Source organism: Sus scrofa, chromosome 11 (assembly GCF_054392235.1).
Source record: "Sus scrofa isolate SSC_HxYL_T2T_F1_AM1 chromosome 11, Sscrofa_HxYL_maternal_Yorkshire_Landrace_v2.0, whole genome shotgun sequence".
Taxonomy (NCBI): Eukaryota; Metazoa; Chordata; class Mammalia; order Artiodactyla; family Suidae; genus Sus; species Sus scrofa.
Window position 1 is genome coordinate 7,541,625 of NC_139393.1, and position 27,156 is coordinate 7,568,780.

General features: G+C 50.1%; 1 protein-coding gene across 3 annotated transcripts in view; it reads right to left on the minus strand.

Annotated features, from left to right (window-relative positions):
- LOC146398502 (uncharacterized) overlaps positions 1–10,288 on the minus strand; it is a 28,658-nt gene extending 18,370 nt beyond the window's left edge. The window contains exons 1-4 of one of the 3 annotated variants that reach the window (XM_084981396.1): positions 9,167–9,466; positions 7,275–7,484; positions 4,151–4,467; positions 3,743–4,009 (exon numbers count right to left, since the gene is read on the minus strand). In XM_084981396.1, coding sequence (XP_084837522.1) covers positions 3,743–3,759 — 17 coding nt within the window. In that variant the 5' untranslated portion in view covers positions 3,760–4,009; positions 4,151–4,467; positions 7,275–7,484; positions 9,167–9,466. Of the gene's footprint in view, positions 1–3,742; positions 4,010–4,150; positions 4,468–7,274; positions 7,488–9,166 lie in introns of all 3 variants that reach the window. The other 2 variants (XM_084981397.1, XM_084981398.1) reach the window with 2 other exon arrangements.
- Positions 10,289–27,156: the final 16,868 nt, after the last annotated feature.

Genomic DNA, 27,156 nt, shown 5'->3' on the forward strand with positions numbered 1-27,156 from the left:
GTAACATGGCCAGACACAAAAGCGAAGTGGAATGAAGACCCCAAAACTCCTAACATGAGTCAGAGAGTTTGGTTCTAGTAAGAGCGTTGATATATAAAATAGCCATTCTTTTTACAGTAAAAAGCACTTAAAATAGAAATAGGGTGCCTCCATTCACAATAATAACAAAACCTATATAATGTCTTACTGAAGCATATAAAACAAGATCTGAATAAAGAAAAAGAGGTACTGTATGTTCAGATATATAGGCTAAATATAAAATACAACGTCGCCAAAAATTATCACATACATTTAAAGAAATTCAAATTAGAAATTTAAAAATGTGAGTGTTTTATTTGAAATAAGTAATCCTGACTTTATTTGGGAGAATAAATGCCTGAGAATTTCCCAGAAAACTATTTTTAAAATGGGAAAGAAGGAGTTCCTGTTGTGGCTCAGGAAATGAACCCTACTAGTATCCATGAGGGTGCGGGTTTGATCCCTAGCCCCACTCAGTGAGTTAAGGAGCCCATGGTGCTGTGGCTGTGCTGTAGGCCAGTGGCTGCAGCTCCAGTTTGACCCCTAGCCTGGGAACTTCCATATGTCACAGGTGTGGCAAAAAAAAAAAAAAAAAAAGAAGGTAAGGCAGGGTTTTGTTTTTTCTTTTTTTTTTTTTTTTTTTTGGTCTTTTTTTTTGCTATTTCTTGGGCCGCTCCCTCGGCATATGGAGGTTTCCAGACTAGGGATCGAATCGGAGCTGTAGCTGCCAGCCTACGCCAGAGCCACAGCAACGCGGGATCCGAGCCGCATCTGCAACCTACACCACAGCTTACGGCAACGCCGGATCGTGAACCCACTGAGCAAGGGCAGGGCCTGAACCCGCAACCTCATGGTTCCTAGTCAGATTCGTTAACCACTGCGCCACGACGGGAACTCCCCAACAGGAAATTTTAATAAATAGTGTTATCACCACTGATTAGTCATCCAAAAGAAAATGTTTAGGCCATAAACAAAAATAAATTCCATTGACTCGACGGCTTGAATATAAAAAATAAAGCAAAATATTTTTAAAGGAAATCTAGGAGACTTAAAATCTAGGAGAGAAGCCCCTTTCAGCCAAGTCAAAAAACCCAGAAGTTATTTAAGAAGAATAGTAAATATATCAGACCACATACAAAAAAAGAGAAAGAAATTTTCTTAAACGGCAAAAGAAATATAAAGGAGGTCAGTAGAGGAACAATTGATTTGGAAAGATATTTTCAAATATTTTCAATATAATATTTTCAATATTTTCAATATAAATAATATCTTCAATATTTTCAATATAAATAACCAAGGACCAGTATCTATAGCATATAAGGGACATTTACAAATCAATAAGGCAAACGAGCTTCTTTGTAAAAGTGGTCAAAGGCTCTATCACTGAATACAATAGCTCATCTCTTTCTAGTACTTGTGCAGGCTAGGCACTGCTCTTTGGGCTTTGCCTATGTTAATTCATTTAATTTTTACAGCAGTCCTATAAGTCTTATTTCTATCTTTGTTTTACATATGGGGAAACCGAGGCACAGAGATTTAAGTAACCTGCCTGAGGTCATATAACTAGTGCCTGGCAGAGCTGTGATTCTAACCCAGGCAACTCAGAGCCAGACTCTGTGCTAAACTGTCAATCCAGGTGACCAAGACCATGAAATACTGTTCAGAGCTGATGACGGTCAGGGATGCCCAAATTCAAGTAACAATAAAGACGGAGTCGCCCCTCTAAATCTACCCAGCTGGAAAAAAAATTATAAAAAACATTAATACCCATTGCTCTCAGAGATATTGGGAAAAGGAGTATTCTTACATCACCGCTAGAAATGTGAATGGTAACGATTTTTGAAGAAAGCTATTTGAAAAAAAAAAAAAAAACAATCTGGCAGCATTTCTTAAAATGTTTAAAAATCCACATTCATTCTGGGCCAACAATCTCACTCTCCGGGAATCCAGCCCATAGACATAAAAGAATCGATTTGAGGAACGTAGTTATAAGGTTGTGTTAATGCGTCACTGTTGGGAGTGGGTGGGAGAATCTGGAAGCAAGCGAGCGCTCCTCAGTGGGAAGGAGATGGATTCACGGCGGAACCTTCTCCGGGTAGTTCGCTGGAGCCAGCTCCAGACCCTGGCACACATCTCTTCCCAGCCCCGCTCTATCCTACCCGCATGTATGTAGCTTGGAATGACCCAGAGGGGGAATATTTAGGGCACCGATACGCGCAAACACTGCCAATCAGGGTTTTCCCTGGGACAGCTGGTAATTGAACATTCATCAGCACAAAATTGCCTCTGGTCCATAAAATGATATACAGCCATGAAAAATCATGCACCAAACCAGTTATGCTGTAGGTATTTTTGTGAGGTTTTATTGGGTGGAGTAAGAAAAGTATGCCTACAAGCCAGTTTTGAAATAAATAATTGAAAAAATCCTTATAGAAATTATATATGTGTTAATATTTTGCGTGGTTTCATCAACATGGAGGAACGGGAATTCCCGGTATAGCCCAGCAGGTTAAGAGCCCGAGTGGTATCCATGAGGACGAGGTTCGATCCCTGACCTTGTTCAGACAAAACAAACAAAACCAAACCATGGAGGAACGGACAAAGAATTTATAGGGGAGGGGTAACATCATTAGGGGTAGTGGGGGCGAGAGAGAAAGAGATTTTTTTTTTTAAGTAATTCTGTACACAATTCACATACACACACACACACCTGTACATATATGCATGTGTGTGTTCATAAAGAAATCGAGGAACAAAGACCAGGTAAGTTCATATCCACAGACTCATAGGGGTGTTTGTGACAGACCAGCAAATGAAAAAGCAAGTTGTAGAGGTATTTGCTTGGTGTGATTCCATTGCAATAAAAAGAAACCCCCAGATACGTGTGCATGTGCCCGTATGGGCAGCATAAAGGCTGGTAAATACATGAAACTATTATGTAGAGAACCGATAAACAGCAAGGTCCTACTGTATAGCAGAGGGAACTACATTCAATACTCTGCAACAAACCATCATGAAAAAGATATTTAAAAGAATATATATACAATATATATCAGAACGTGCGTAATACATACTGTACATATAACTGAGTCAGTCTGCTGTACAGCAGAAATTCACACGACATTGTCAACCAACTATACTTCAATAAAATAAATTTAAAAAGAAAAAGAAAAAAAGCTTGTAAGTGCTTAGACGGGATATCCCATCAGAGTAGGATGGGAAGTTGGTCCTGGTGAGCTTTTCTTCATTTATCTTTAAGCTATTTCACCTGTTACAACCAACAGGCTGTGTTTTCATTTTTTGAAAAAAAAAAATTTTAATTTGCAGAAAAAAAATAATTCTTTCTAACTATCAGTGCCCTTTCACACACTTCCTCACCTTTGTCCCTCCTGACTCTGTAAGAAGGATAAACACTCTTATCTCCACTTCACTGTCAAGGAAGCAGAGCTCGGGGTGCAAGCTGCCTCGCTCAAGACCACACAACCCTTAATGGGGGAGCCCCATCAAGTCCCATCACCCGCCCAGGCCTCTGACCTACACTCCAGAGGGCTGAGCAGGTACCCCCACGGACACAGGGGGAGAAACGCAGTAGCAACACCAGAGAGGGACCAACAGTGTCTTCCCAGGCCGGTGCATCCCCATGCAGACAGGAATGAAGTCTGCTCTGACATCAGACATCCCTGAATTCGGAATTATCTGTGTTTACCAAGGCTGTTGGTCTCACCTCGCTTGAAACAGCATTTGCCAGTCATCTGGAGCCTTCAGTGCTGGTTTCACAGGGATTCACCAGGTCACATGGCCCAAAGGACGTTCTACCGGGGGGGAGGAGGGAGCAGGATGCGTCCTTCCCAGGGTCCGTGAGCTGCCCGCTGGAGCCTTCGCTGCTGCTCCCACCAGAAGGGTACCATGCTGGATCCCACGCCTGTCCTTTCCTGCTGGAGGTCCCCCTCGGGGCATGGATCTTTGTGCTGCTCCTTTGCCACATCAGCATCTATAACAACACACCTGTGCTTATTTAAGAGCTCCCCGAGTCCCCGAACACTGAGGCGTGTGCGCTGTGACACAGCCAAATGAACCACAGTGGGAGCCCCCAGCAGAACCAGGCCAGCGGGCACGGCCCCTCCCATCTTACCATCCCCGATGGCAGGAAGCACATTCTCGTCCTACAGGCGATGTTTGTCTTTTGAAAGTGGAGCAGAATAATGTTCAGAGGTTCAGAAACGCTCTTTCCACATCTCCACCACCTGGGGTGCGTTTGACCAAGACCAGCAAGTTTGGTGGATCTGGTTGTACCGTACTGAGGAGCGGAAGCCTGGACCCAAAGCCGCAGACACACTCAGCTCTGCTACCACCCATGGGCTCTGGAGCAAGTCAGAACCTCTTTGAAGGTCAGTGGCCTGGTCTCTAACAAAAGCATTGTAAAACCTGCTTCTCCTCTCTCATGGACCACTGTGAAAATCAAACCAGGAAATATAGGAGAAGATGCTTAGCAGGTCATAAACCACGTTGTTGTCTTGCTGTGCCTAAGAAAGGAAAAAGCTCCTCCGTAGGGTTCCTATTCTCAGACACACATATTTTAAAAAAATACATACTAGGAGTTCCCACTGTGGCACAGAGGGTTAAGGACCTGGTGTTGTCTCCGGGGTTGTGTGGGTTCGATCCACATGCAGCCAAAACATATCTACCTATCATCTACCTGTCTATCTTCGTTTTGAAATCACTCATGGTTAATACCAGTTCCCTGGAAAATCATTCGGTAGTGTTGAATGAAACTCCCTCAAAGAGATTCTGTTGATATAAGTGCAACGGTTTGTTTGCCATCAACAAATAGGAATTTTTAAAAGATGTTTTCTTCTTGGCTATAGTGATTGCTGCTTGGCACTATGCAAATGCCTTTATTTCAACAACGTTTTCTCCGTTTCTGAGACAGGCACTTTGGGAACAGGCTGGGTACAATGTGTTGCTCGAGACTTTTAAAATGCAAATAAGTCTTGCAATTCAAAGTTCAGAATAGTCTTCTAAATTTGAACAGTACTTTAGATTTTCGGAAAGCAATCTGGCAAAGATTCTTAAAATTAAAAATAATCATCTCTGTGGCTATACATGGGACAGAGCACATTGCGAAGCTAACATCCATTGAATATCTCCTACGTGCCAGGCTCCAGGCTAAGCGTTTGGCATGGATGATCTCGTTTAAACCTCCCAACTCAGTGAGCGGGTAGGTTTTTACCCCCCCCCCCTTGGCCAACGAGGAAAGATCCACTTTCCCCCAAGCATATGCATGGACATGTCACTGCTACATTGGATACTGGTTACACTTACAACGTCCCCAAGCCCTGCCAGATGGGCCAACAACACAGGAAGAGCCACGTTGTCTGTACGCCAGCCACTGTGCGAGACCCTTGTCCCAAAGCGCCTCCTTCCAGCTCCCCCCGGCCCCACCATCCCCAGAGAAGGAAACGAGGCTCAGAAAGGGCGCAAACTCCTCTTGCCAACGTTGTTCTTGGCTGCCTGGCCTTAAGCGTAGTACGTTGCAGCATTTTCTCAATGAAACAGAAGGAAAGTCAGAAAATGCATAGAAACGTGGGGAGGGGAGGCTGGTCACCATCTCGGGTGGAACAGAATTACAACTTCAAACATCGGCGAGGAACCCAGGACACCTGCCAAGGGTCAGCCAGAGTGAAACGCCCGAGGCGGTGACTTCATAGTGAAGCTAATTTATGCATATATTGCTGGTGGCATTTTTACGGTGAAGTCACCGCCACGGGCGTTCCACCCTGGCTGACACGGTAGGTTGGTCCCACACCCTAAGGGACAAAGCAGATTACAAACGGGTGTGGGCTGCCCGAAGGAGACCCCGAAACGCAGGCGACACGGCAAAATGGAAACAGCCATCGTGTTGCAGGGGGAGGAATTTTTCACCTCCTAAATCCGCTTCACTGCTTTCTCCTATTGTTTTTACAATAAATAAAACTTGGGCGGGAAAGAGATGTTCTCCCGTCGCGGCATTTTACAACTGAGGGTTGCATTCCTGACTTAAATTTAACAAGAGTATCACCAATACAGGATGGAAAAGCCAAGATTCGGTCATTTTTAACTCCCGCCTTCACCGACGATAGTGAAAGCTGGCTCTAAAGCATAAACTTTTACGGACCCCATTCAACTCCTTTATTTTCTTGATGAGAAAGTGGAGGCCCAGAGACGTGGAATGCCTGGTCTGGGACAGAGAGCTGCCTACGGAGCTTGGCGCTAGCGCCTGTGGTTCCCTTTTATGAAGCTTCTATAAAATGAAAATCACATGCTATTTATATGAAACCACCTCGAGGTGTTTTACGATCGACATTTCTGACACCAGAGGTGTGGGGTTTTTCCCAACACCAGCAAATGCTCCAATTCTCTGGACACCCTGACACTCGCTCTGGGGAGGTGGGACAGGTGAGGACTCAGTCCCGCAAGACTGGTCCCACTGCAGATACCAACCCCACGCCCCAGGCTGTCACCTGTACTTCGCGTCAAATGGCTATAAATCTGGAGCTCCCATGAGCCCCTCCTCAGTTTCAAGAATTTGTTAGAATGGCTCACAGAATCCAGGAAGATGGCTTATTGTTATTACTGGTGTAGCGTAGAGGCTGTTACAGAGGATACACGTGAAACGCCCGGGGAAGCGGTGCGTAAGACGAGATCTGGAAGAGTCTGGAGCGTGGGAGCCTCTGTCCCCATGGAGTATGGGGACACCACCCTCCAAGCACATGGAGGCGCTCAATCAGCCTGGAAGCTCTCAGAACCCCACTGCGTAGGGAGCTTTGTGCAGATTTCTTTCAATAATTGGTCCCTGGGAAGTGAACTTACTTTCCAGCCCCTCTTCTCTCCCCGAAGGATGGGGTTGGGGCTGAATCCTGCCCCGCTCTTTCTGGCCACCAGCCCCACCCTGAAGCTAGGCAGGGGCCGCAGCCCCTCGGGCTCTCATGCAAAATCAAACCTGTGTAGGAGTTCCTGTCGTGGCGCAGTGGTTAACGAATCCGACTAGGAACCATGAGGTTGCGGGTTCGGTCCCTGCCCTTGCTCAGTGGGTTAAGGATCCGGGGTTGCCATGAGCTGTGGTGTAGGTTGCAGACGAGGCTCGGATCCTGCGTTGCTGTGGCTCTGGTGTAGGCCGGTGGCTACAGCTCCGATTCAACCCCTAGCCTGGGAACCTCCATATGCTGAGGAAGCAGCCCTAGAAAAGGCAAAAAGACAAAAAACAAAAAAAATCAAACCTGTGTTTCTTCTCTGCCCCGCAGGAAAAGTTCATCACTGAAGCAAATGCGTAGACCTCAGAATTCAAACGCTGGAGAGGTCATGTCTAGAGCTCCTTCTAGAATGTGTGGTTGAGTGTGTTGGCCACAGTCTGGAGGCGTGAGCTCTCTGGAAGGCAGAGGTCCTCACTGTGGGCCCCCTGGCCCCTCTGCAGCACATCCCCTGGGGACCTGCTGGAAACACACATCCTCAGGCTCCGTCCACACTGCGCTGAAGCAGGAACTCTGAGACGGGGACCCCGCAATCCGAATTCTCTTGGATCTTCAGGTGCTTCTGACGCACGCGAAAGGCTGAGAACCAGGCACCGAGGCCCAGCTTCCAACCTCATGTGCATCAGCATCGTCTGAGGGTCCGCTCAACATGTGGGTTCTGATTCACCCCTGGGGCTGGGGTGATGTGGAGAGAGAGTGCTTCTTTTTTTCTTTCAATGAATCTTTTGTTAGAGAAGCTTTGTTACTTTCTTTTTCTTTTTCCTTTTTTTTTTTTTAAGGCCGCACCCGCAGCATACGAAAACCCCCAGGCTAGGGGTTGAATCCGAGCTATAGTTCCCAGCCTAGGCCATAGCCACGGCAACCCTAGATCTGAGCTGTGTCTGTCACCTAAGCCACAGCTTTCAGCAATACCGGATCCTTAAGCCAGTGAGTGAGGCCAGGGATTGAACCCGCGTCCTCATGGATACTAGTTGGGTTCTTAACCCACTGAGCCACAACGGGAACTCTGAGAAAGTGTTTCTAAGGAGCTCAGGACATGCTAATCCTGCTTCTTTGGGGACCATACCTGGAGAGGCAAGATTCTCCCAAAGCTGGAGGCCACAGGCAGGCTGCGAGTGGTCCCAGCAGCTCAGATACTGAACCTCTGCCTTCCTTGTCCTCACCAATCAGTGTGATGCAGGACCAGCAGGTTCCGCCTGCCACACGCCGGGTGTCCCCTGCAGCGTGTTCCACAGGCAGAATCTCAGCACCACCCCAGACCCACTGAATCAAATCTGCATTTAAATAAGATCCTCAGATTTGTCTGTAATATTGAAGGAGGCCATGGGATGCCAAAATTGCTGAGCCAGACTCCTGCAGCCCAGGCTGCCTCAGGCTCGACTCCACGTGACTTACAAAGGTTATCACCTTCCACATGCGAAAAATGCCCTTGCTGGGGACCAGAGGTGAGAAGTTAGGGTTTCACCAGAGGCAGCAGCCAAATTGGGGATGGGGGTGGAAAAATGGGGGACAGACTTCATGCAGAACTTTTTTTGTCTTTTTAGGGCCCCACCTCCGGCATACAGCATGTCCCAAGCGAGGAGTCGAATCGGAGCTGCAGCTGCCAGCCTACACCACAGCCACAGCAACGTGGGATCCGAGCCACATCTTTGACCCACACCACAGCTCCCAGCAACACTGGATCCCCGACCCACTGAGCAAGGCCAGGGATCGAACCTGCGTCCTCATGGATACTGGTCAGGTTCGTTACTGCTGGGCCACGATGGAAACTCCAGAACCATTTTTAAATGTGAAAGCATTAAGAAATACATACTAACCCCCTGCCCCAATAAAAAAAAACCCAAAAAACCAAAAAAAAAAAAAAAAAAACCCAACAACAACTTGCTGTTGATAGTTTTTCCAAACAGTACGACTTCCAAACAGATGGTGGGTGGGTGGCAGATGCCGAGGTAACCCTTACCCCCTCTTAAACCTCCACACCCTGCTCCAGAAACAAAGCCAACAGGAAGGAAGGGTGTGATGAAGAAAGGGTTCTATTAGAAGCATTTTAAGGCAATTGCCTGCAGAATGAGTTTCCTGCTGCTGCTGCAACAAATTGCACAAACGGAGCAGCTTAAAAGGACACAAGTTTACTAACTTACAGTTCTGGAGGTCGGAAGGCAGAACTTGTCTCACCGGGCTGACCTCCGCCGGGGTGGGGGCAGGCTCGTGTGCCTTCTGCAGACTCTCAGGAGGGAAAAGCATCCCCTGCCTTTTCCAGTTTCCAGCGGCACCTGCGCTCCTTGCCTGGTGGCCCTTGCCCCCATCTTCAAAGCCGACACATGGCGCTTTCAAATCTTCTCCGCTCTCCGGCCTCTGCTCTGGAATTGGTGATGGTTGAGGCTGTGTCACTCTCGTTCAGCACTGGGGACCGTGCAGCAGTTCGGTGTCAGACGTCCCACTGTCGGCAGGACTCAGCTCAAGTTATTTATAGTGTCAGTGACTTGCCTTTTGCATTAATGTAACCATTTGCATTAGATGAATTTTTAACATAGGAGCCAGCTCAGCGCCAAGCCGGAGAGTCTTTCCTGCTCGGTGGGGCTCACAGGGACAGCTGAATGAGGCCGAATGGGTGTTTCTATTTATTAGGCCCAGCTGCCCGCATGCCAACCCCAATTACATCGGAAATACCCTTATGAAGCCTCCCTTGAAGACAAGCTCTTCTTTCTGGCTCTAAAGGACCTGGCCGAGGGGTGGGCATCAGGCAGGGGCCGGTCCCCTCGGCCTTCAGCTGCTCAGAGGGCTGTGACCTTGGGCAGGAAGCCGTGGATGCCGGGGCCCCTTCAGCCTGTAGCTGTTCTTAATTTATGCTCACGGAGTCCTCCCAGGAGGGGCTCCTTGTAGATGGTGCTAGGAGAATACATGTACCTGCAGCCGCTGGAGCATCTGGACAGCTGGACACTGCGGACACAACAGAAAAAGGTCCAGGGCCCATCCCGCAGGGGCTGGCTTAGAATGAGGAGGACAGAGTAGCCGTGCAGAGTGGTAGGTGTCATGGTATCAATAAATAAGGGGCGTCGGGGACAAAGGGGGGGGCCTGATCCAGCCTGAGAGACAGATTCGACTGGGGTCTTGGAGACTGAGGGGTAAACAGGCGAAGATGGGGGCACAGAGGGACGAGCATCAGGCAGGGCGAGGTCTTAGGGTTCATGTCGTTGTTATTATCATCATCATCATCATTATTATTATTATTATTATTATTACTACTACTTACTCTTGCCCCCATGCTTCACCCAGAGGCCGCTGTGATCCTAACACCAACACCGAACCCAGCCCTTACCCCTCACCGGCTCCAAGGGTTTTGCACCCATGGACTCGCCGAATGCTCACAACCACCTGCGAAGGAGCAGGCACCATCCTTATCCAGGAAGGAGAAGGGGGCCCCGGCAGCGGGGAACGGGGACCACACACCCAGAAGAGTTGCCCTGCCTCAGAGTCTGACTCCAGAGCCCTGGCCCTGAGACGCATGATGCTCCGAGTCCTGGGTACCAGGGACCATGACAGGGGCACGCCAGGCAGGGTGAGTTGCAGCACCAGACAGGACATAAGGGTTCTGGATTCTTCCAGTCGAGAGCTCAGTGCCCTGGAGAAGTTGAAGAGGGCCCAGCCTCCTGTTTGCAGAGTGTGGACGCTGCAAGAGGGAAGCAGGAGGTGGGGACAGAGAGGGACGGAGCAGGGGTGGGGTGTCGCCGAGTTCGGTGCTCCCCCTGCAGTGGGGAAGGATTCCCGGGGACCCCTGCAAAGACAACAGCACACACGCTGGCTCTCAAATCTTTGAGCCTGGAAGGAAACTGGCCCTTCGTGAGGCTGTCCCTGTGCAGCCCAGCAGGCACCCCGGTCCCAGGGGAAGAGTGAGGGTCCCTGGGCTCTGTGCTGACAAGCCCACGCCAGGTGGCCCTGGAGGGGCGATCCGGGGTGGTGGGACAGACCAACATCAGGGCCCAGGCACTGGGGCGTCCGTGGATGCTCAGAGAACAAGTCCCACAGCCCCTCCCTCCTGGAAGCTTGCCCTCTGTGTCCTCTGCTACGGCCGGGGACTGCCCCGGGCTCTTCAGGGTCCAGAGCAACCTGGCGACAATCCTGTTGTTCCAACCCCGGCCTGAGGTCCCCAGAACTGCGCCTCACCCCGCAGCCTCTTCACTGGGAGGGGATGAGCCCCGCAAAGGCTCTTCTGCGACTTCCCATCTACATACTCCATTGATTTGCAGAGATGCTGCCCACGGAGATGCTGGCTCTGACCACCTGGGTGCCTCCAGGGCCGGCAGGGCCTCGGGCTGCTGCGGGGAGCAGGGAGCGCCCCAGGCCATTCTGAGGGGTCTCCCATCATCAAGTTCTCCTTAAATGCCCTTAAAAGAAAGAGTCTTCCTATCTGAGGGGAAACTGAGTGCCTCGGGCTAATCATTCCAAGTGCCTGCCAAGTATTACTGCCTTTTATTTTAATTCTCTTCATTGTTTTCCACTGTCCCGATTATCCTTTAAGGGCAGAGAATTTTGAGTTAACCAGATGAACTGACTACATCGGTTCTTCCCCAGCAGCCGTGGTGAAGAGCTGGCAGAGTCACGTCCTGGTTGCCACCATTTAGTGGCCTGGGCAGTGCGCTCCATCTTCCTGTTAACTAGGGACAAAAACAATACCTGTCACCAGAGCTGTCGCGAGGTTGAAATGAGTAATTGCTCCTGAAACACGGAGAGCGGGGGCGGGTGTGTGGCAGATGCCATGTATGTGTTTCCTCTATTGTTATTATTATTGTTGTTTATTTAACTTTTCCTCTTCTTCCCGATCTCTGCTTCCCTTCCCCTCTGCAGAAAACCAGTCTAAAGTGCTTGATATATGGCCTGTTATCCTGGTAGGCAGGCTTTTCAAAGTCAGAATTAATTCCAGGCCACAAGTCACAGCTAACAGCCCATGATGCCCTGTTAACCATTCCCACAAGTGCCCGGTGAATTACGACCAGCTACAGGGATCAGCACTCTCTGCGCCAACAATGCCATTTGCCCATAAAATAAATTCTTTACAGGCAGATCATCTTTGCTGACAGGCTGTATGTCTGGATTCTTGGTCGCAAGCAACAGAAACTGATTCTGGCTGAGAACCTCTCAGAATGACCAGCAGTTAGTGGCAATGAGGGAGCTGTTCCTTCAATCCATGCCATCCTCAGCATAGGGCATCTTTCCACAAGGGGATGCCCAGGGTATCACCACCCCGAACATGAGGGGAGAAAGTGAAAAGGGGGTCACCGACGGGAGGTCTTATTGGCCAGGCCTAGAAGGGGCCCCAAGCCATTGGCTCGAATTGAGTCACAAGACTCGGGGACAGGGAGGCTGGGATGTCCTCTGGTCACGTGCCTCCAGGGGAGAAGGAAACAGGCTTAGTGACTAGCGAGCAGATTCTGCTGCAGAAAGCAAGCCTGGGGTCCTCCCGGTCACGGGCGCCTCCCCGAAGCCTCCACGACAACCGGCAGTTCCAGACAGTGAGACCTCCTGTGACAAGGGGCTGTCAGGATTTTGCCCTGTTATTTCACTTTTGCAAACAGCTTTCTTCGCTGAGGTTGGGCGGGTCCCATCTGAGCGAGAAACCACCCAGCTCCTCCTCCCACCGGACAGTCCAGCCCAAAGGGCAGAGGCGTGGCCAGCGTCTGACCTGGGTGGGAGCTGGCACAGTGGGCGCGGGGGAGCGGATGGACGGGGTGCATAGGCAGGGCTGTGCTTGGGGACGGGGCGGGAAGCAGGGTAGCCCCTTCCCGGCGGCTGCACCATCTCGCCTTCTCAAAGGCCTCAAAGACCTTTCCTCTTACGCCTACCAAGCCCCATGTCCCTGCATTGCTCGAAAATTCTTCAAAAGGGGGGGGGAGGGAGTTCATATTTCACGGGGACAGAGTTTCATTTTGGGACGAGGAAAAGGTTCGGGAGCTGGACGGCGGGGAAGGTGGGATCGCAGTGTGAACGCACTGGCGCCGCAGAGCTGAACCCTAAAGATGATGACAACGGTGCAACGATGTCCGTTGCCACATTGTTGGAAAGGGAGGTGCTAAGGAGGAAAACAAGAGTTTGGAGGGTCCTCCAAAGGCATCGTGCTGCGCGAAAGAAGCCACACACACAGGGCTGAGCCCTGGATGATTCCATGTACAAGCAATTCTGGAAATCTCAAAATTTTAAGAGAAAAAATCAGATCCTCATTCCCAGGAGCCAGGGTGATGGAAAGACTGCTGATTGCAGAGGGGCTGCGGGAGATGCTGGGCGCTGCCAAAGGTCCCTAAGGTGGTGATGCATAACCGTGTGTACTTGTCAAAACCCATCACGTATACCAATAAAGCGGGCTCTTTAAATTTTGGGTAAATTATACTTCGATAAGCTGACGACAGACACTGTTACCTAAAAATTGCACCCTGTTTCCTGGGTGTCTGCTGGGGACTTGAGGGACCCCAGGCACCCCTGGTTTCCTGAATTAGAGAAGAAACAGCAGGGATTCCCACGAAGTGTTAGAGGCGCTGGGGAGATGGAAGGGCAGGTGAGTGGGACCAGGTAACAGGACTTGGCAGATCCTGTCTGTCACCGGCCCTGGCTCTCCTGTGGCCTTGCTGGATCGGCCCAGGGAAGCCAAGGTGGCTCCTAGGGGCAGGAGGGCGGCGGGGGTGGAGCCACAGCCAGTGCTCAGCCCGGCGCCCACAGCTTGGATCCCTGCGCACCTCGGGGCGCGGCTCTGAAACAGCGCCCTTCCCGTTCCTCATTCTTCTCCATGGTGCGTCCAGAAAAGCAACGTGGGCCTCGGTTGACTCTTTCATTTCTCATTTCCATTCCCTTGGTGTTCTCCCACCTTGTCCAGGGCAGGACCAGGCCCTGATGACTCACGCCAGTCAGGGAGTGAGTGGGGAGGGAGGTGTTGGTGGGGGCACAGCACCAACATGCAATTAAAGAGCAGCAGCTCCGGGCGGGCCTCCAGCTCTCCAGCCCCAGCCTCTCCATGGCATTTTGATGGCAGTGTGGAGGATGAATTTAATGGCCTTTGGCTCCCCTTGCAGTTCCCAAATATGATGGTTTACCAATTTAAAGAGACGGCAGAGAATAATAACTTGGTGTTCACATTTCTTTAAGCAGTGGAACACTTTAGGTGTGAAAGGGAATTTTACGCCAAACCCTAACCTATGAGTGGAGCTATCTGCTTGAAGCACGGTGACAGGGCTGTCCTGGCAGCCCAGGTGAGAGGCCTCAATCCCCCGCCCCCCACACCCCTGCCAGCCTCTCCCTCCCTGCAACCATCTCCAAACAGCCCCTCCAGCCCTGAGGCACCTCTGGGAACACTGGGCACTTCAGAACACAGCCTGAAGCTACAGGCACTGGGGAACCAGCACCTGCTCTGAATCAGGCATTTGGGGGCATGGATGCCAATTCCACCAATGGCCACCAGGTGGCCTCAGACAAGCCGTTGCTTCTGTGGGTCTCAGTCTTCCCATCTGTAAAATGGGGATCCTGATTCCCACCTCCTCTGATATTGGGGGGGGGGTTATTGAGGCAAAACAGACACACAGCCAACAAGCACTCCTGGGCACATCTGTCTAGAAGGTGTGAGCAGAATTATTATCTCCAGGGAAAAATCTCAAAGCTGTCCTTAGTGTTGACAGGAGATATGGGAATCAAAGCATATATTTTCTTTGATCAGACCTAACTGGACAGATGTTTCATCAAATGACATTTGATTAGGCTATTGAGTCTTTAATTCATCTATTAAGCACATCATGACCTGGGCCCATCCCATGTGTGAGAAAGGCCCCCACCCCAGGAAAAGGCCAAAATACAACAGGAAACAAACTCACAGCAACGAGTTCATTCTCTCAAGTTATAAAAAAGTAAAGTATGCCTGAGAGTTCCTTTTGTACCCAATAGGTTGTAAAAAACGACAAACAAAAAAACCCTAAAACGACAAACAAACAAAAAAACTCTCTATACTTATTTGCAAACAAAAAAATCCTCTATACTTATTTGCTCGAGCTGCTGTAACAAAGTATCACAACCGACCTGGGCGGCTGAAATGATAGAAATAGTCTGTCCCAGTTCTGGAGGTCAGAAGGCCAAGGTCAAGGTGTCGGCAGAGTTAGAGGGGGAAGCTGTGCAGGCCGCTCTCCTAGCGTCTAGCGATATGCCGTTCCTTGTACACTTCACCCTGATCTCTGCCTTCACCTTCACGTGACATCTTCCTGTGTGTGTCCCTGTCACCACGTCCAAATTGCTCCTTTTATAAGGACACCCGTCACGTTGGGTAAGGGGCCACCCCACTCTAACGTGAGCTCATTTTAACTTGATCATCGATGAAGACACTGTTTCCAGAGTTTCCACTGAGGCTCAGTGGATTAAGAACCTGATTAGCATCCGTGAGGATCCAGGTTTGATCCCTGGCCTCGCTCAGTGGGATAAAGGATCCAGCATTACCATGAGCTGTGGTGTAGGTGGTAGATGTGGCTCCCATTCAACCCGTAGCCTGGAAACTTTCATATGCTGCAGGTGCAGCCATTAGAAACAACAACAAAAACCTAGTTCCAAATAAGGTCACATTCACAGGTCCTGGGGGGGCACTTCGGTATCTTTGGGGGAAGCACAATTCAACCCATAGCAACATCCAGCACTGGCAAGGTTGGGATAAAACAGGTCTACTCAGGAGTTCTCGCCGTGGCTCAGTGGTTAACGAATCCGACTAGGAACCATGAGGTTGCGGGTTCGGTCCCTGCCCTTGCTCAGTGGGTTAAGGATCCGGCGTTGCGTGAGCTGTGGTGTAGATTGCAGACGCGGCTCGGATCCCACATTGCTGTGGCTGTGGTGTAGGCCGGTGGCTACAGCTCCGATTTGACCCCCAGCCTGGGAACCTCCATAGGCCTCGGCAGCGGCCCAAGAAATGGCAAAAAGACAAAAACAAACGAACAAACAGAAAACCACGTCTGCTCATACAGTGATGTTTCTGGCAGTAACAAGAGCGCTAAAATGCAAGTTAAGTAACTGTAAAAAGAACTATCAGGATGAACATCCTTTGGCCTCAGCTCTCACTCTCAGGAATGCTTCTGACACCTGCTGTGCTGGCCTAATCCGGGAGTGACCTTTTCCAGGGCCGTACGGATGTGAACAGAAAGGATTCGAAGCAAGAGCTCATAAAATTTTCTCTAGATCCAAGTCATTTACATCATATTTAAATATACTTCTATATCTTAGTCACCATTTATACCCTGCCAGCCCCCGAAGGTTCATTTTCCACCACTGCTAGAAATTTAATGGGCAAGTCTGAAGAGATCTGTCTTCAAGAAATAACGCAACAGAAGCTGAAGCCACCAGGTACAAAGATGATTGTCGGAGCGTAATTGCCATTCCCCAACTGGAGACAAAGAAACTTTATTTATTCAGCTAATATTTACTGAGCACCTTTTATCTGTAGGGCATTCTGCTAGGGGCTGGGGACGCAGGTACAAAATCTTTGTAGTCCCTGTTTGCAAAGAGCCCACATGCCCAACTGGTGAATGTTTTCATGAATTATATTCTTAACATGTTGGCATAACATACAGGCATTAAATGGTAATTAAGAAAGATGCATTTAAAATTCATAGAGATTAATTTAGAATGGCATTTACGCTATATTAGAGCTCTTTGAAATATGCATGCTTGTTGACTTTTGTCCATTTTGCTCACTTCTGTATGCCTGGCACATAATATATGCTCCATGAGAACATCTCGAACTCAATGAATGCACTGAAGAATGAAAGGTTTTAAGCAAAATCAAAAAATAAAAAGCAAAAACGAAGACCACTCTCATACTTGGGCAATGGAATCGTGACTACATTTTCCAAAATGTTCTTTGATACAGTTGTTACTATAGTTTGTTGAAAATAAGTCAATAAATTAAAAAAGAGAAGAGAATGAAATATACCAAGGGAATGAAAATTTTAAAGAAATTCAAAATAAAAAACTTGGAGTCTGGAGTTCCCTGGTGGCTCAGTGGCTTAAGGATCTAGTATTGTTGCTGCTGTAGCTCTAGTTAGTGCTGTGGCCCAGATTCAGTCCCTGGCCTGGGAAACTCTACATGCTGTGAGGGTGGCCAAAAAAAAAAAAAAAAAAAAAAAACTCTGAGCCTGGGATGTCCCCAGGGTTGAGAGGCTGTGAGCCATAGCTGTTCTTGTCTATTCTTCAATCTTGCCCAGGGTTCAAGGCAGCAGCCAAATGGGAGGCTATTGGTCCAAACCAAGAACATTGGGGGTGGCAAAGGAGGATCCTATTGGCAAGAATTTCTCATCCTGTTTGCCAGATTCTCCCAACCAGCGTTGCACCAGCTCTGGTCCCCTTTCTCTCCATGCGTTTCCAGAAAGAGTGCGACATGTTAGCCCACATTCGGGTGACTTCTGGATATCTTTAGAAAAGCTTATTTGTACAGAGTTCAGTCCAGAGGACAGAGTTCAGAGTTTTCTGAGACAGGAAAACAAGAGTTCTGCCTCTTTTGACAAACTACGTCCATGCAGATCAAACCCCAGGTGAACTCAGTGCCAGCTCCTCCCTCTCACTCCCCCCAACGTAACAGAAGCAGTCCGCTCCCAAACCTCATAGATTCCACCGAAAAATGTCTCGACTCCTTCCACACTCTCCACCCCGCAGCCCGGGTTGAGACAGGGCCCAGAAACGCTTGCCTGGATTCCTGCAACGCCCCCTGCTGGTCTCATTGCTTTTCCCCTTGGCCTCCCTGATGCACGCTCTGCACAGTAGCCAGAGACCGTTTTAAAAACTCAACTCAGGTCATGTCGATCCTGCTTCCAGTCACCTTCAGTGATGCCCATTTCACTTAGGGCACCGTATAGAATCCATAACAAGGACTCCAAGGGCCCCCATGTCCTTGCCGGACCCTCCCTCACTTCACTGATGACATTGGCCTTCTTTCAAGACCCCAGTAAGTCAAGCTCTTTCATGCCTCAGGGCCTTTGCACGTGCTCGTCTTCTTGCCTGCACTGTCCTCTCCACTCTCTGCCCGGTTAAGAGATACTCAGTTTTCAGCTCTCTGGAAAGTCATCTTTGAGGGGCCCCTTCTAACCTCTTCCTATAGGTTAGAGACCACTGCTATTTACTCAGCCCTTTCTTTTCATCCAATATTCTCGATAACAGACACTTGTCATTTATCTGTGTGATTATTTGCTATCGGTTTAACGTCTGTCTCTCCCATTAGCCCATCACTTCTAGGAGCACCAAGACCACGTCTTTTTTGCCCCTCGCTCTATCCCCACCCCGAGCCTAGCGAGGTGCCCAGGCCATGGTGAACCCTCAGCATGTGTCTACCAAACGAATGATCCAATGAACCAACCCTGTCATCACTTTAACCGTAAGAAATATTTCCTCGTTACGCCCTTCGTCTATTGAAGCCAAATTTATTCAAGAGTCACATAATGAAGAGTAACTGAAACACACAATAATGTGTTTGTTATCATGGACGATGTAGTCCAAGGACATACTTCTTGCTTTGACAGTTTATTTCTAGATGTAGAAGCATCACAGGCAATCAGAGATGGCCCAGGGTGCCAGATAACGGATTGCCTTGGAAACGTCATTAAATACTTTATAAATTAGGCAATTTCAGGCTGTGAGGATACAGGCATACTCAGTTTGTCTCAGGAAATGGAAGTCTATCAGTTAGAATTCTTAATATTGTATGTGACAGAGGACCCATCTCAAAGCGCCTTAAACAACAGAGAGGATTTATTGCCTTCATAACGGAAAAGTCTGGAGACAAGGCTGTTTTTCATCAGGAGAGGCTTGATGCTGGGGCTTAGTGATGTCACCGGGGCCACTTCCTCTCTGCCTCTGATCTGCTCTCCACATGAGGCTTTGTCCTGAGGCTGCACCCCGCCACCTAGGTTCTCATTTCATGAAAGCAAAAGGGCTGCAGCTGTCCAGACCTCACGACCTCATTCCCACCCCACCCCCGAAATAGAGAAGAGAGCGCCTTTCTTCCAGAAGCTCCAGAGAAACTGACAGCTCAGCAGAAGCACAGGGCAAGCTGGTGCCTAACGCCCACCCCAGCTCCTCCCCCCACAGACTTAGTATATTTGGTAGATAGCCTGAGAATCTGTCATTTTTGATTTTTTTTGTTTTTATACAGAAAATGCTAATGGAAGAACCAAAATTGTTCCATCATTCCACCATCCAGAAGACACGTCTCAGAATTTTCCAGTAAAAGTAACCAATGCACAAAGTACGAAAATCCAATAATATAGAATGGAGGGGTAAAACTTCTCTTCCTGGAGTTCCTGTCCTGGTTCAGCAGAAATGAATCTGACTAGCAGCCAAAAGGACACAGGTTCGATCCCTGGCCTCGCTCAGTGGGTTAAGGATCCGGTGTTGCTGTGAGCTGTGGTGTAGCTCGCAGACACGGCTCAGATCCCGCGTTGCTGTGGCTGTGGTGTACGGTGGCGGCTGCAGCTCCGATTCAACCCCTAGCCTGGGAACCTCCATATGCCACAGGTGTGGCCCTAAAAAAAAAAAAAGACAAAAAAATAAATAAAGTAAAATAACTTCTCTTCCCATCCCTTCCCCCAAAGGTGTCACCACTGTTATCACTCTCTTGACTATTTTCCATTTTAAAAAGAATGTGTGCATTTTCAAAACTACATATGTATCTTTTTTTTTATAACTTTATGGAAAAGGGATTATGTGATTTGTATCCTTCTGCTTCTTGCTTTTTTCACTACACAGTGTAACGCAGAGACTGTGCTGTCTCAGCGAATGCAGTTCCTCCTAAAGCCATTTAAAATATGTAAGAAAGGGACCCCTGTTTATTTAACCCCTTCTCTACTGATTTAGGTTGTTTGTCACACAAACAGCACTGCAGTGACCTTCTCTTGTGGGTGATGACCCAGAACCAGTTTCTGGAAGGGGTGCCTGGGCCAAAAATGACCCCCTTTTCGGGAGTTCCCTGGTGGGCTAGTGGTTAGGATTTGGTGCTTTCACCACCACGGCCTGGGTTTCAATCCCCCAGCAAGCCGCTGCAGGCCACAGCCAAAAAACAAAAACAAAAAAAGAGAAGTTAACCCACATTTCTAAAATGTGGATGTATGTTGACCCTCTCGCAAGGTTCACCACTCCAGAGTCTATTCTTGGTTGAAATTTCACAACCACGGCCCTTAATCAGACATGGGTTATAAATGGGACTCTGCATTGTTGCAAAGCCCATTGGTCATCCAGCTGTGAGGCCCACTGCCCGCCCTGCCTCCCAGGGGCCACCAATGTTGGGTTCACTGTCACTCTCTCTGTGCTGCAAAGGACCGGCTCTTCCCCCCTATTCTCAGCAGCACCGGATCTTGGGAAGCTTTATCATTTTTGCCAATCAGATCCCTAAAGAATGGTCCTGCATTGCTCTGAACAGCATCTCCTTCCTGCCCTGTAAGGCTGGATCACTCTCCCAGGGTTTACTGGCCTTTGGTATCTCTTAGCTCTGCCACTTCTCATCCTCTGCCAGCAGTTAGTAGCTAATTTGGATTATGTATTGGAGCTCTTTGCAAATTAAAGAAATTAGTGCTTGCTCATCTGTGTTCCAAATCTCACCCCCCCCCCCCGGTTTTATTATGTCTTCTGACGGATTCATGGGTCTGCTTGCTTGTTTTAGCTATAAAGAAGATTTCATTTCGTTCTGTTCTAACATGGTCAAACTTTACAATCTTTTTGCCTTTGTGGTTTCTGGAGGCATCTTCTTTTTCAAACGACCCCAGGTGATTGGCCAAGTTTGTGAGTGAGGCCTCACAGGAGATAAATAAGGAAGAGAATCCAGCCCCTGTCCCAAGGGGGGTTTACAACCGCGTGGGAGAGAAAAGTCACACACATAAAAGAGCAGAGAAATGATACAGAACGCCACCCGAGAACTTTCTACGGCACCCCAGCTGACCAGCCAGGCGCTCCGTCAGTCCGTGGCCCTCTCCGGGGGTCCCACCCGCAGACCCCGTTCTGGGCAGTGGCAGATCCATAGGGCAGCAGAAGGCACCAAAAAGCCAGCCACCCTGGAGGTAACAGGGTGACATTCAGGGCAGGAAAAGCGAGGCCTGCGGGCTGACAGAACACAGCCAGTGGCACAGACCCCTGGGGCCTCAAAGGGCCTGGACCCCATGGGTCCCCACCCTTTACTCTGGAGCCTGGGGACCTGCTGCGGGGCAGGCCCTGCCTGTTTCTGGACACTCGGGGCTGGCGGTGGGGAGGCTTCCCTTCTACTTTTGTCTCCTCCGACCTTCAACAGTCAGCTAAACAAACCTGAGCCCTTGAGTCCGTTTCTGCTTCTCCCTCCTGATGAGTTGGAGGCGGTGGGAATTCAGAGAACAGCTCATCCCCGGGGGCGGCGTGGGGAGCGGAGAGTTTCATGGGAAAGCCCTGGTTTTCACTCCATTCTGGATCCCCCGTCGCTTCTGGAGCAGGGTCCCCGGGTAGATGCATCTTGAATGATTGACTCCGTCAGGGAAAGAGTCCATTGATCCGCCAACGAGAAAGAGCCGGGGTGGGGAGAGTCTCTTTCTCTCCCTGGGGAAAGAGCCCCTGACCCGGAGCTCCCGCACAGGGGTGCGGGCCCCACTGCAGTGAGCTGCAGACGACGGCGGGACACAGGCGCAGAAAGAGAAAACACAAAAATAACGCAGGACGGGGGCCTCTTTGACGGAGGATTTTAAGAGGACACACACATGGAAAAGGAAGGGACAGTCTCGAAGCCCAGGCTAAGGGCCGGGTCTCAACCTGTGGAAGCTCTAGTTCAGAAGACACGGCTCAAATCAGCATCTCAGGCAGGCTTGTCCGACGGCTTAAGTGGGATGGATCCAGGTTCAGAAGAAATTCGAAACCATGCAGAGAAGAGGGGCTTAGAATCTGGGCTACTGTTGAAACAGTGGGAATGGAAAAGAGGGGATGGGTTCAAAGAAACTTGGCCACGGGAGAACTGCAGGGACCCAGTGACGGGTGTGGGGTGGAGGGAAAGGGGCTGGGACAGGCCTGGAGAAGTCTTAGCTGCTCCCCCACGGCAGGTGCATCTCCCTGTATTTTCCAGTCCCTGGAATCTGTCACTAGGTTTTTCTTTTTGGAAAATAATTGTCTTTCATAAAACTATTTTATGTATATTGACATGCAATGGGCTTACGGCTCTTATTTTATTTTTAAAGTATAGTCGATTTATCTCTAGGTTTATCTGAATCCCTCTCTAGTCCCCCAGTCTGCCTTCTTCAAGCAACCAGAAGGTCGACAGGAAAAGGATCAGGAAGACAAAGACTCGGGGACAATTGCCAGACAATTGCCAGAGGGGACAGGACCCCCTGGGGAGGTGGACCCCTATGGGGGGGAGGGGGTGTATGTTTTCATAAGGGACCCCCGGGGAAGATTGGAGCCACATCAGAAAAGGCCTGGAATACCAGGCTGAATTGGGGTTTTTTTCCTGCAGGAAATGGGGGGAGCCTGGCGTGTTCCAGGCAGGGGAGTGAAACTGGCTGCCAGCCCCGAGGATCACAGGAGGAGGATGGCCAGAGCCCAGCGGCAGAGGAAGAACTGACAAGAACAGGGCCTAGACTGGTGGCAGAGAGACCAAGGTGGCACAGTAGGGAAGCAGGGATAGGGCTGGGTCTGGACAACGGAGACTTGAAGCGGGAAGCTTGGAGCTGCCCTGTTCCTCCTCTGACCCCGCACCTCCTGTCCAGCCACCCCAGAGGTGCAGGCACCCTGCCACCCGCCACTGAAGGGAGGAAGGGTACAAGGGACCTTCTGGCTGCTTCCTCTGCATCCGTGTCCCCGCACGGCCCACAGGGCTGACATGAGAGTCCTTGGGTCTCTGCCGCAGGGACACGGTCTCATTAGAAGATGCAAAAGCCACGTCCTGTGCGTGGCGAGGACCAGAGCAGGACCCTGCTGACGGCTTCAATCCCAGGGCCTGCTTCCCAGAGAGACCCCAGCTCTTGCAAGCTTTGTGTCACTTCACAGTCAGGTGGTCCCTGAGGCCAGGAGGACCCTTCCTGGGCTGGATTACCTATGCAGAGTCACCTGAGCCAACAGTCCCTCCAGGAGCCTTGCAAAACATATGTCCAGGAGTTTCCTGGTGGCACGGGGGAGTCAGGCTCCGGCATGGTCACTGATGTGGCTCAGGTCACTGCTGTGGCCAGTGAACTTCTGCACGCTGAGGGAGGGGCCAAAAAAAAAGTCTAACTTTCAGCTTCCCATACACCTGAAAGGCAACGCTTTAGACTCCACGTTCGCAAGAAAACAGGGCCCCTTATCATGAAGAAAGATCAACAGCATTGCCGAGAGAGAGCGGTTCACCTCGCAGCACCTGCCCGGGCCCCGCCCCGGCCCCGATGTAGGGTTACGTCCCTCTGCACCCAGATGTCCTCAAGCCTGGTTCCTTCATCCATAAAAAGTGGAGTACGTCCATTTGTCCTTCGATGCGTCCCAACAAATCCATATTTATATAATTATAAATCCAATAATACTACGTGATTAGGAAGCCTGCTCCGGGAGAGTCTAGTCTTCCTGGGGTTGAGTGATGCCTTTGAAACCCAACACTGGAGCACTTGCACCCCTGCAGTGGGAGACAGTTACAGAGGGACGAGGGGTCTGCCAGTCCCGAAACCAGAAGGGAAAATTATTGTTCGCTGCTTTAATCATGGCGACTCATGCAATTTGGGTGTAAATAGGCTTTTCTTCTTACTCATATTTTAATTTTCAAACAAATATGCAAATGTATGCTAATGGTATAGCTAAGCCAATTATGCATTGCACTGGAGGAAACACTCCAGCAAATTACAAAATGGGACCGTGGTTCTGACAAAGAGATCCAGAAACAGACGCAGGAACAGGGACGAGATGCACTTTGAACTTGGCTCCAGAGACCCTTCTCTTGGGAGAGCGTTTGGGAGCGGGTGTCGAGGGGTTCAGAGAGAAATGAATGTGCGTGGGTCCCCTCCCCCACTCCGCCACCTCGGTTCCTTCTGAACCTTCTCGATGCAGAGCCTGGATCTACCCAGCATACAGGAGGGCTGCTTGTGTGCTAAAGCTTCTAAGGGTGTGGAATTATCCTTGCACAGTTATCCCACTGATGCCGTGATCACGTGGTCAGACCAGCATTAGAATCGAGAAACACCATCCATCATCCATCAACTCCAGTGTCCCTTCAAACTAATCCACATTCCTGGGGTTCCCACTGTGGTGCAATGGGATCAGCCGGGTCGTGGCAGGGCTCCGATGCAGGTTCGATCCCCGGCCCAGCCATGGGGTGGCCAACAAACAATAATAATAATAACCGACCTTCTTTATACTCATTTCTTAAACATGGCACCAGACGCTTGGCCCACAGCAGTGCTTCTTAAAATCTCTTTCCCTTCTGCACCTTGTTCCCCTCCATCTCTTCCTCAAATCTACCTGAAGAATCCCCCCCCAGCCTTAGGTCAAGCCCACAGGGCCACCTCTGACAACGGCAGACGCGTCCCTGTGGACGGGGCGGGGGAGGGGAGGCTCCGGGCGCAGAGCCATCCTGATGGGCCCGGAGGATGCCTGGGCCTCCGCACCCCACTCACCTCGGCCCATCCTCACGTGTCCTTTCACCTGCGTGGGACGGCGATCCCTCGCTTCAGGGGCCCCATTGTCAGCAGAGGGACCTCCAGCCACAGATGAACAGCCTGGTGACACCTTGGTGAGATCCAAGGTGTTGTGTCACCTCGGATACGACAAGCAGGATGGGGGAGGCTCTCCTGCAGGTCCAGGGATGAAATCTTTCCATCGCTAGAGGCATCAAGAATCACCAGATCTAAGTGAACAGCGAAGTCGCAACCATGAGCATCACCAGCGGGGAGGGCTCAGAACAAACCCTTGAATCCGTCTTTTTTTTTTTTTTTTTTTTGCTTTTTAGGGCCACACTCGAGGCACATGGAGAGTCCCAGGCTAGGGGCCCAATGGACCTATAGCTGCTGGCCTACACCACAGTCACAGCCACTTGGGATCCTTAACCCACTGAGTGAGGCCAGGGATCGAACCTGCATCCTCATGGGTACTAGTCAGGTTCGTTTCCGCTGAGCCGCGACGGGAACTCCCCTTGAATCCATCTTTTTTTTTTTTTTTTTTTTTTTGTCTTTTTGCCATTTCTTGGGCCGCTCCCTCGGCATATGGAGGTTCCCAGGCTAGGGGTCCAATCGGAGCTGTAGCCTCCAGCCTACGCCAGAGCCATAGCAACGCGGGATCGGAGCTGCATCTGCAACCTACACCACAGCTCACGGTAACGCCGGATCCTTAACCCACTGAGCAAGGGCAGGGACCGAAACCGCAACCTCATGGTTCTTAGTCGGGTTCGTTAACCACTGAGCCGCGACGGGAACTCCCCTTGAACCCATCTTTAAGTGCATGTGTTGGCCTTAACCCCAGGCTTGCCTCTGGTTTCTCCCTGCTCCCGAGTGGGTCCCCCTCGGCCAGTGCTCCCGTCGGAAGAGCCGGGCACGCAGAAGGAGAGCTTCAAGGAGACGAGGAAGGGAAAGCGGGCTGTGGAGACAGACCCCCCTTCACACCAGGGATCGGATCTTACCCGGCTTGTTTTTGCCTCAAAGGCAAACCGCTCTGGCCCGGCTTCCCGTATTGATCTAATCAAGAGTCCAAACACAATTTCGGGACTGTCAAAACAAGACCCGAAGACCTGACACAGACAATTAACGTAAGTCAAGGAAACCCACCCGCCTCGTCCTGGCTCATCAAGGCTCCCGCGCGATGCCAGCCGCCCGGCCCCAGGCCGCACTGTCGCCGCCGGCAGGTGGTTGTGCAGGGGACGCCTGACATCAGGCTGGAAGCTATAATTACCTGCTGTATAATTTGGCTGCTAAATAGATTGTTTACAAAGGTGCGCGTGATGAAATTGCAGGCATGGCAGCGCACAGCCGTGAGGCTGGGGGAGGGGCAGCATCCCACCTGCCACTGTGGCTGCTGCGACTCTGACCTCCCCGGGCACCTGGGCCTCGGCCCCATGATGATGGAAATACCCGGCCTTCCTCCCTCAGGTGTCATCAGGTAAGGAAGCCCGGGCAGAATCAGACTCCCGTTGGCACAAGACACGAGATGGAACCACAGGCCCCCAGGGTCAGCTTGGAAGGAAATGGGCCCAGCAGGAGCCCCAGGGGGCGGAGGGAAAGTTCAAGGTCACGGGGCTCATTCCAGGCAGGTCATGGAACTGGGGACTGTCTCATTAACATACAGGGAACAATGGAACAGCATAACCTCTCTACACCATGGCTGAGAGGGACCTTCTGAGATGAGAGAAATGACTCGTCAAAAGTAAGGTGACATCAGGCAGTACCCTTGTGGCCCAGTGGGTTAATGATCTGGTTTGTCTCTGTGGAGACTCAGGTTTGATCCCCGGCCAGGGAACTTCCCCATGCCGTGGGTGTCACCAGGGGAAAAAAAAAAAAAAAGCAAGGTGACATCCAATAAGGATAAAGACCAAGACAAGGCCCTATCTGGGAACTTGGGAAAAAGCTAGAGATCCAAAATAGGAAAAATGGGTTAAACATGAAAAGGCCTGTGGGGGGGTCAGATCATATCTGGCGTCAAAGATGCTTCTGTAACGAAATGCTCTTTTAAAACAAAACCAAGAAAAGAAACAGAAACAGGCGCACAGTCATAGAGAGCAAACTCGTGGTTACCAAAGGCGGGGCGGGGGGAGATACATGAGGAGTTTGGGATCCGCAGATGCAAACCCTACACGGAGGATGCGTCAAGAACAAGGCCTGCGGTAGACGCAGGGAGTTATGGTCAAGATCCTCGGAGAAACCACAGCGGAAAAGAATGTGAAAAAGACGTGTGTACACGGACACTCGCATAAGTGAATCGCTTTGCTGCACACCACAAGACAACACAACGTTGTGCACCAACCATGCTTCAATAATAAACAAATAAAAACAAAGAGACGCCCCAACGTAATTGATGGGCATGGATGCCAAAAGGATTCAAGAATAACAGACTTTTAAGAGTTTAAGAGAACCGATTTTCCAGCGCTAAGGCTTGCCATTTTGGACCGCATGGGGAAATCAGAGTAAAGGGGAAATAACTAAGGGACGGAAAACCGGACCAACGAGAAAGAGTAAAG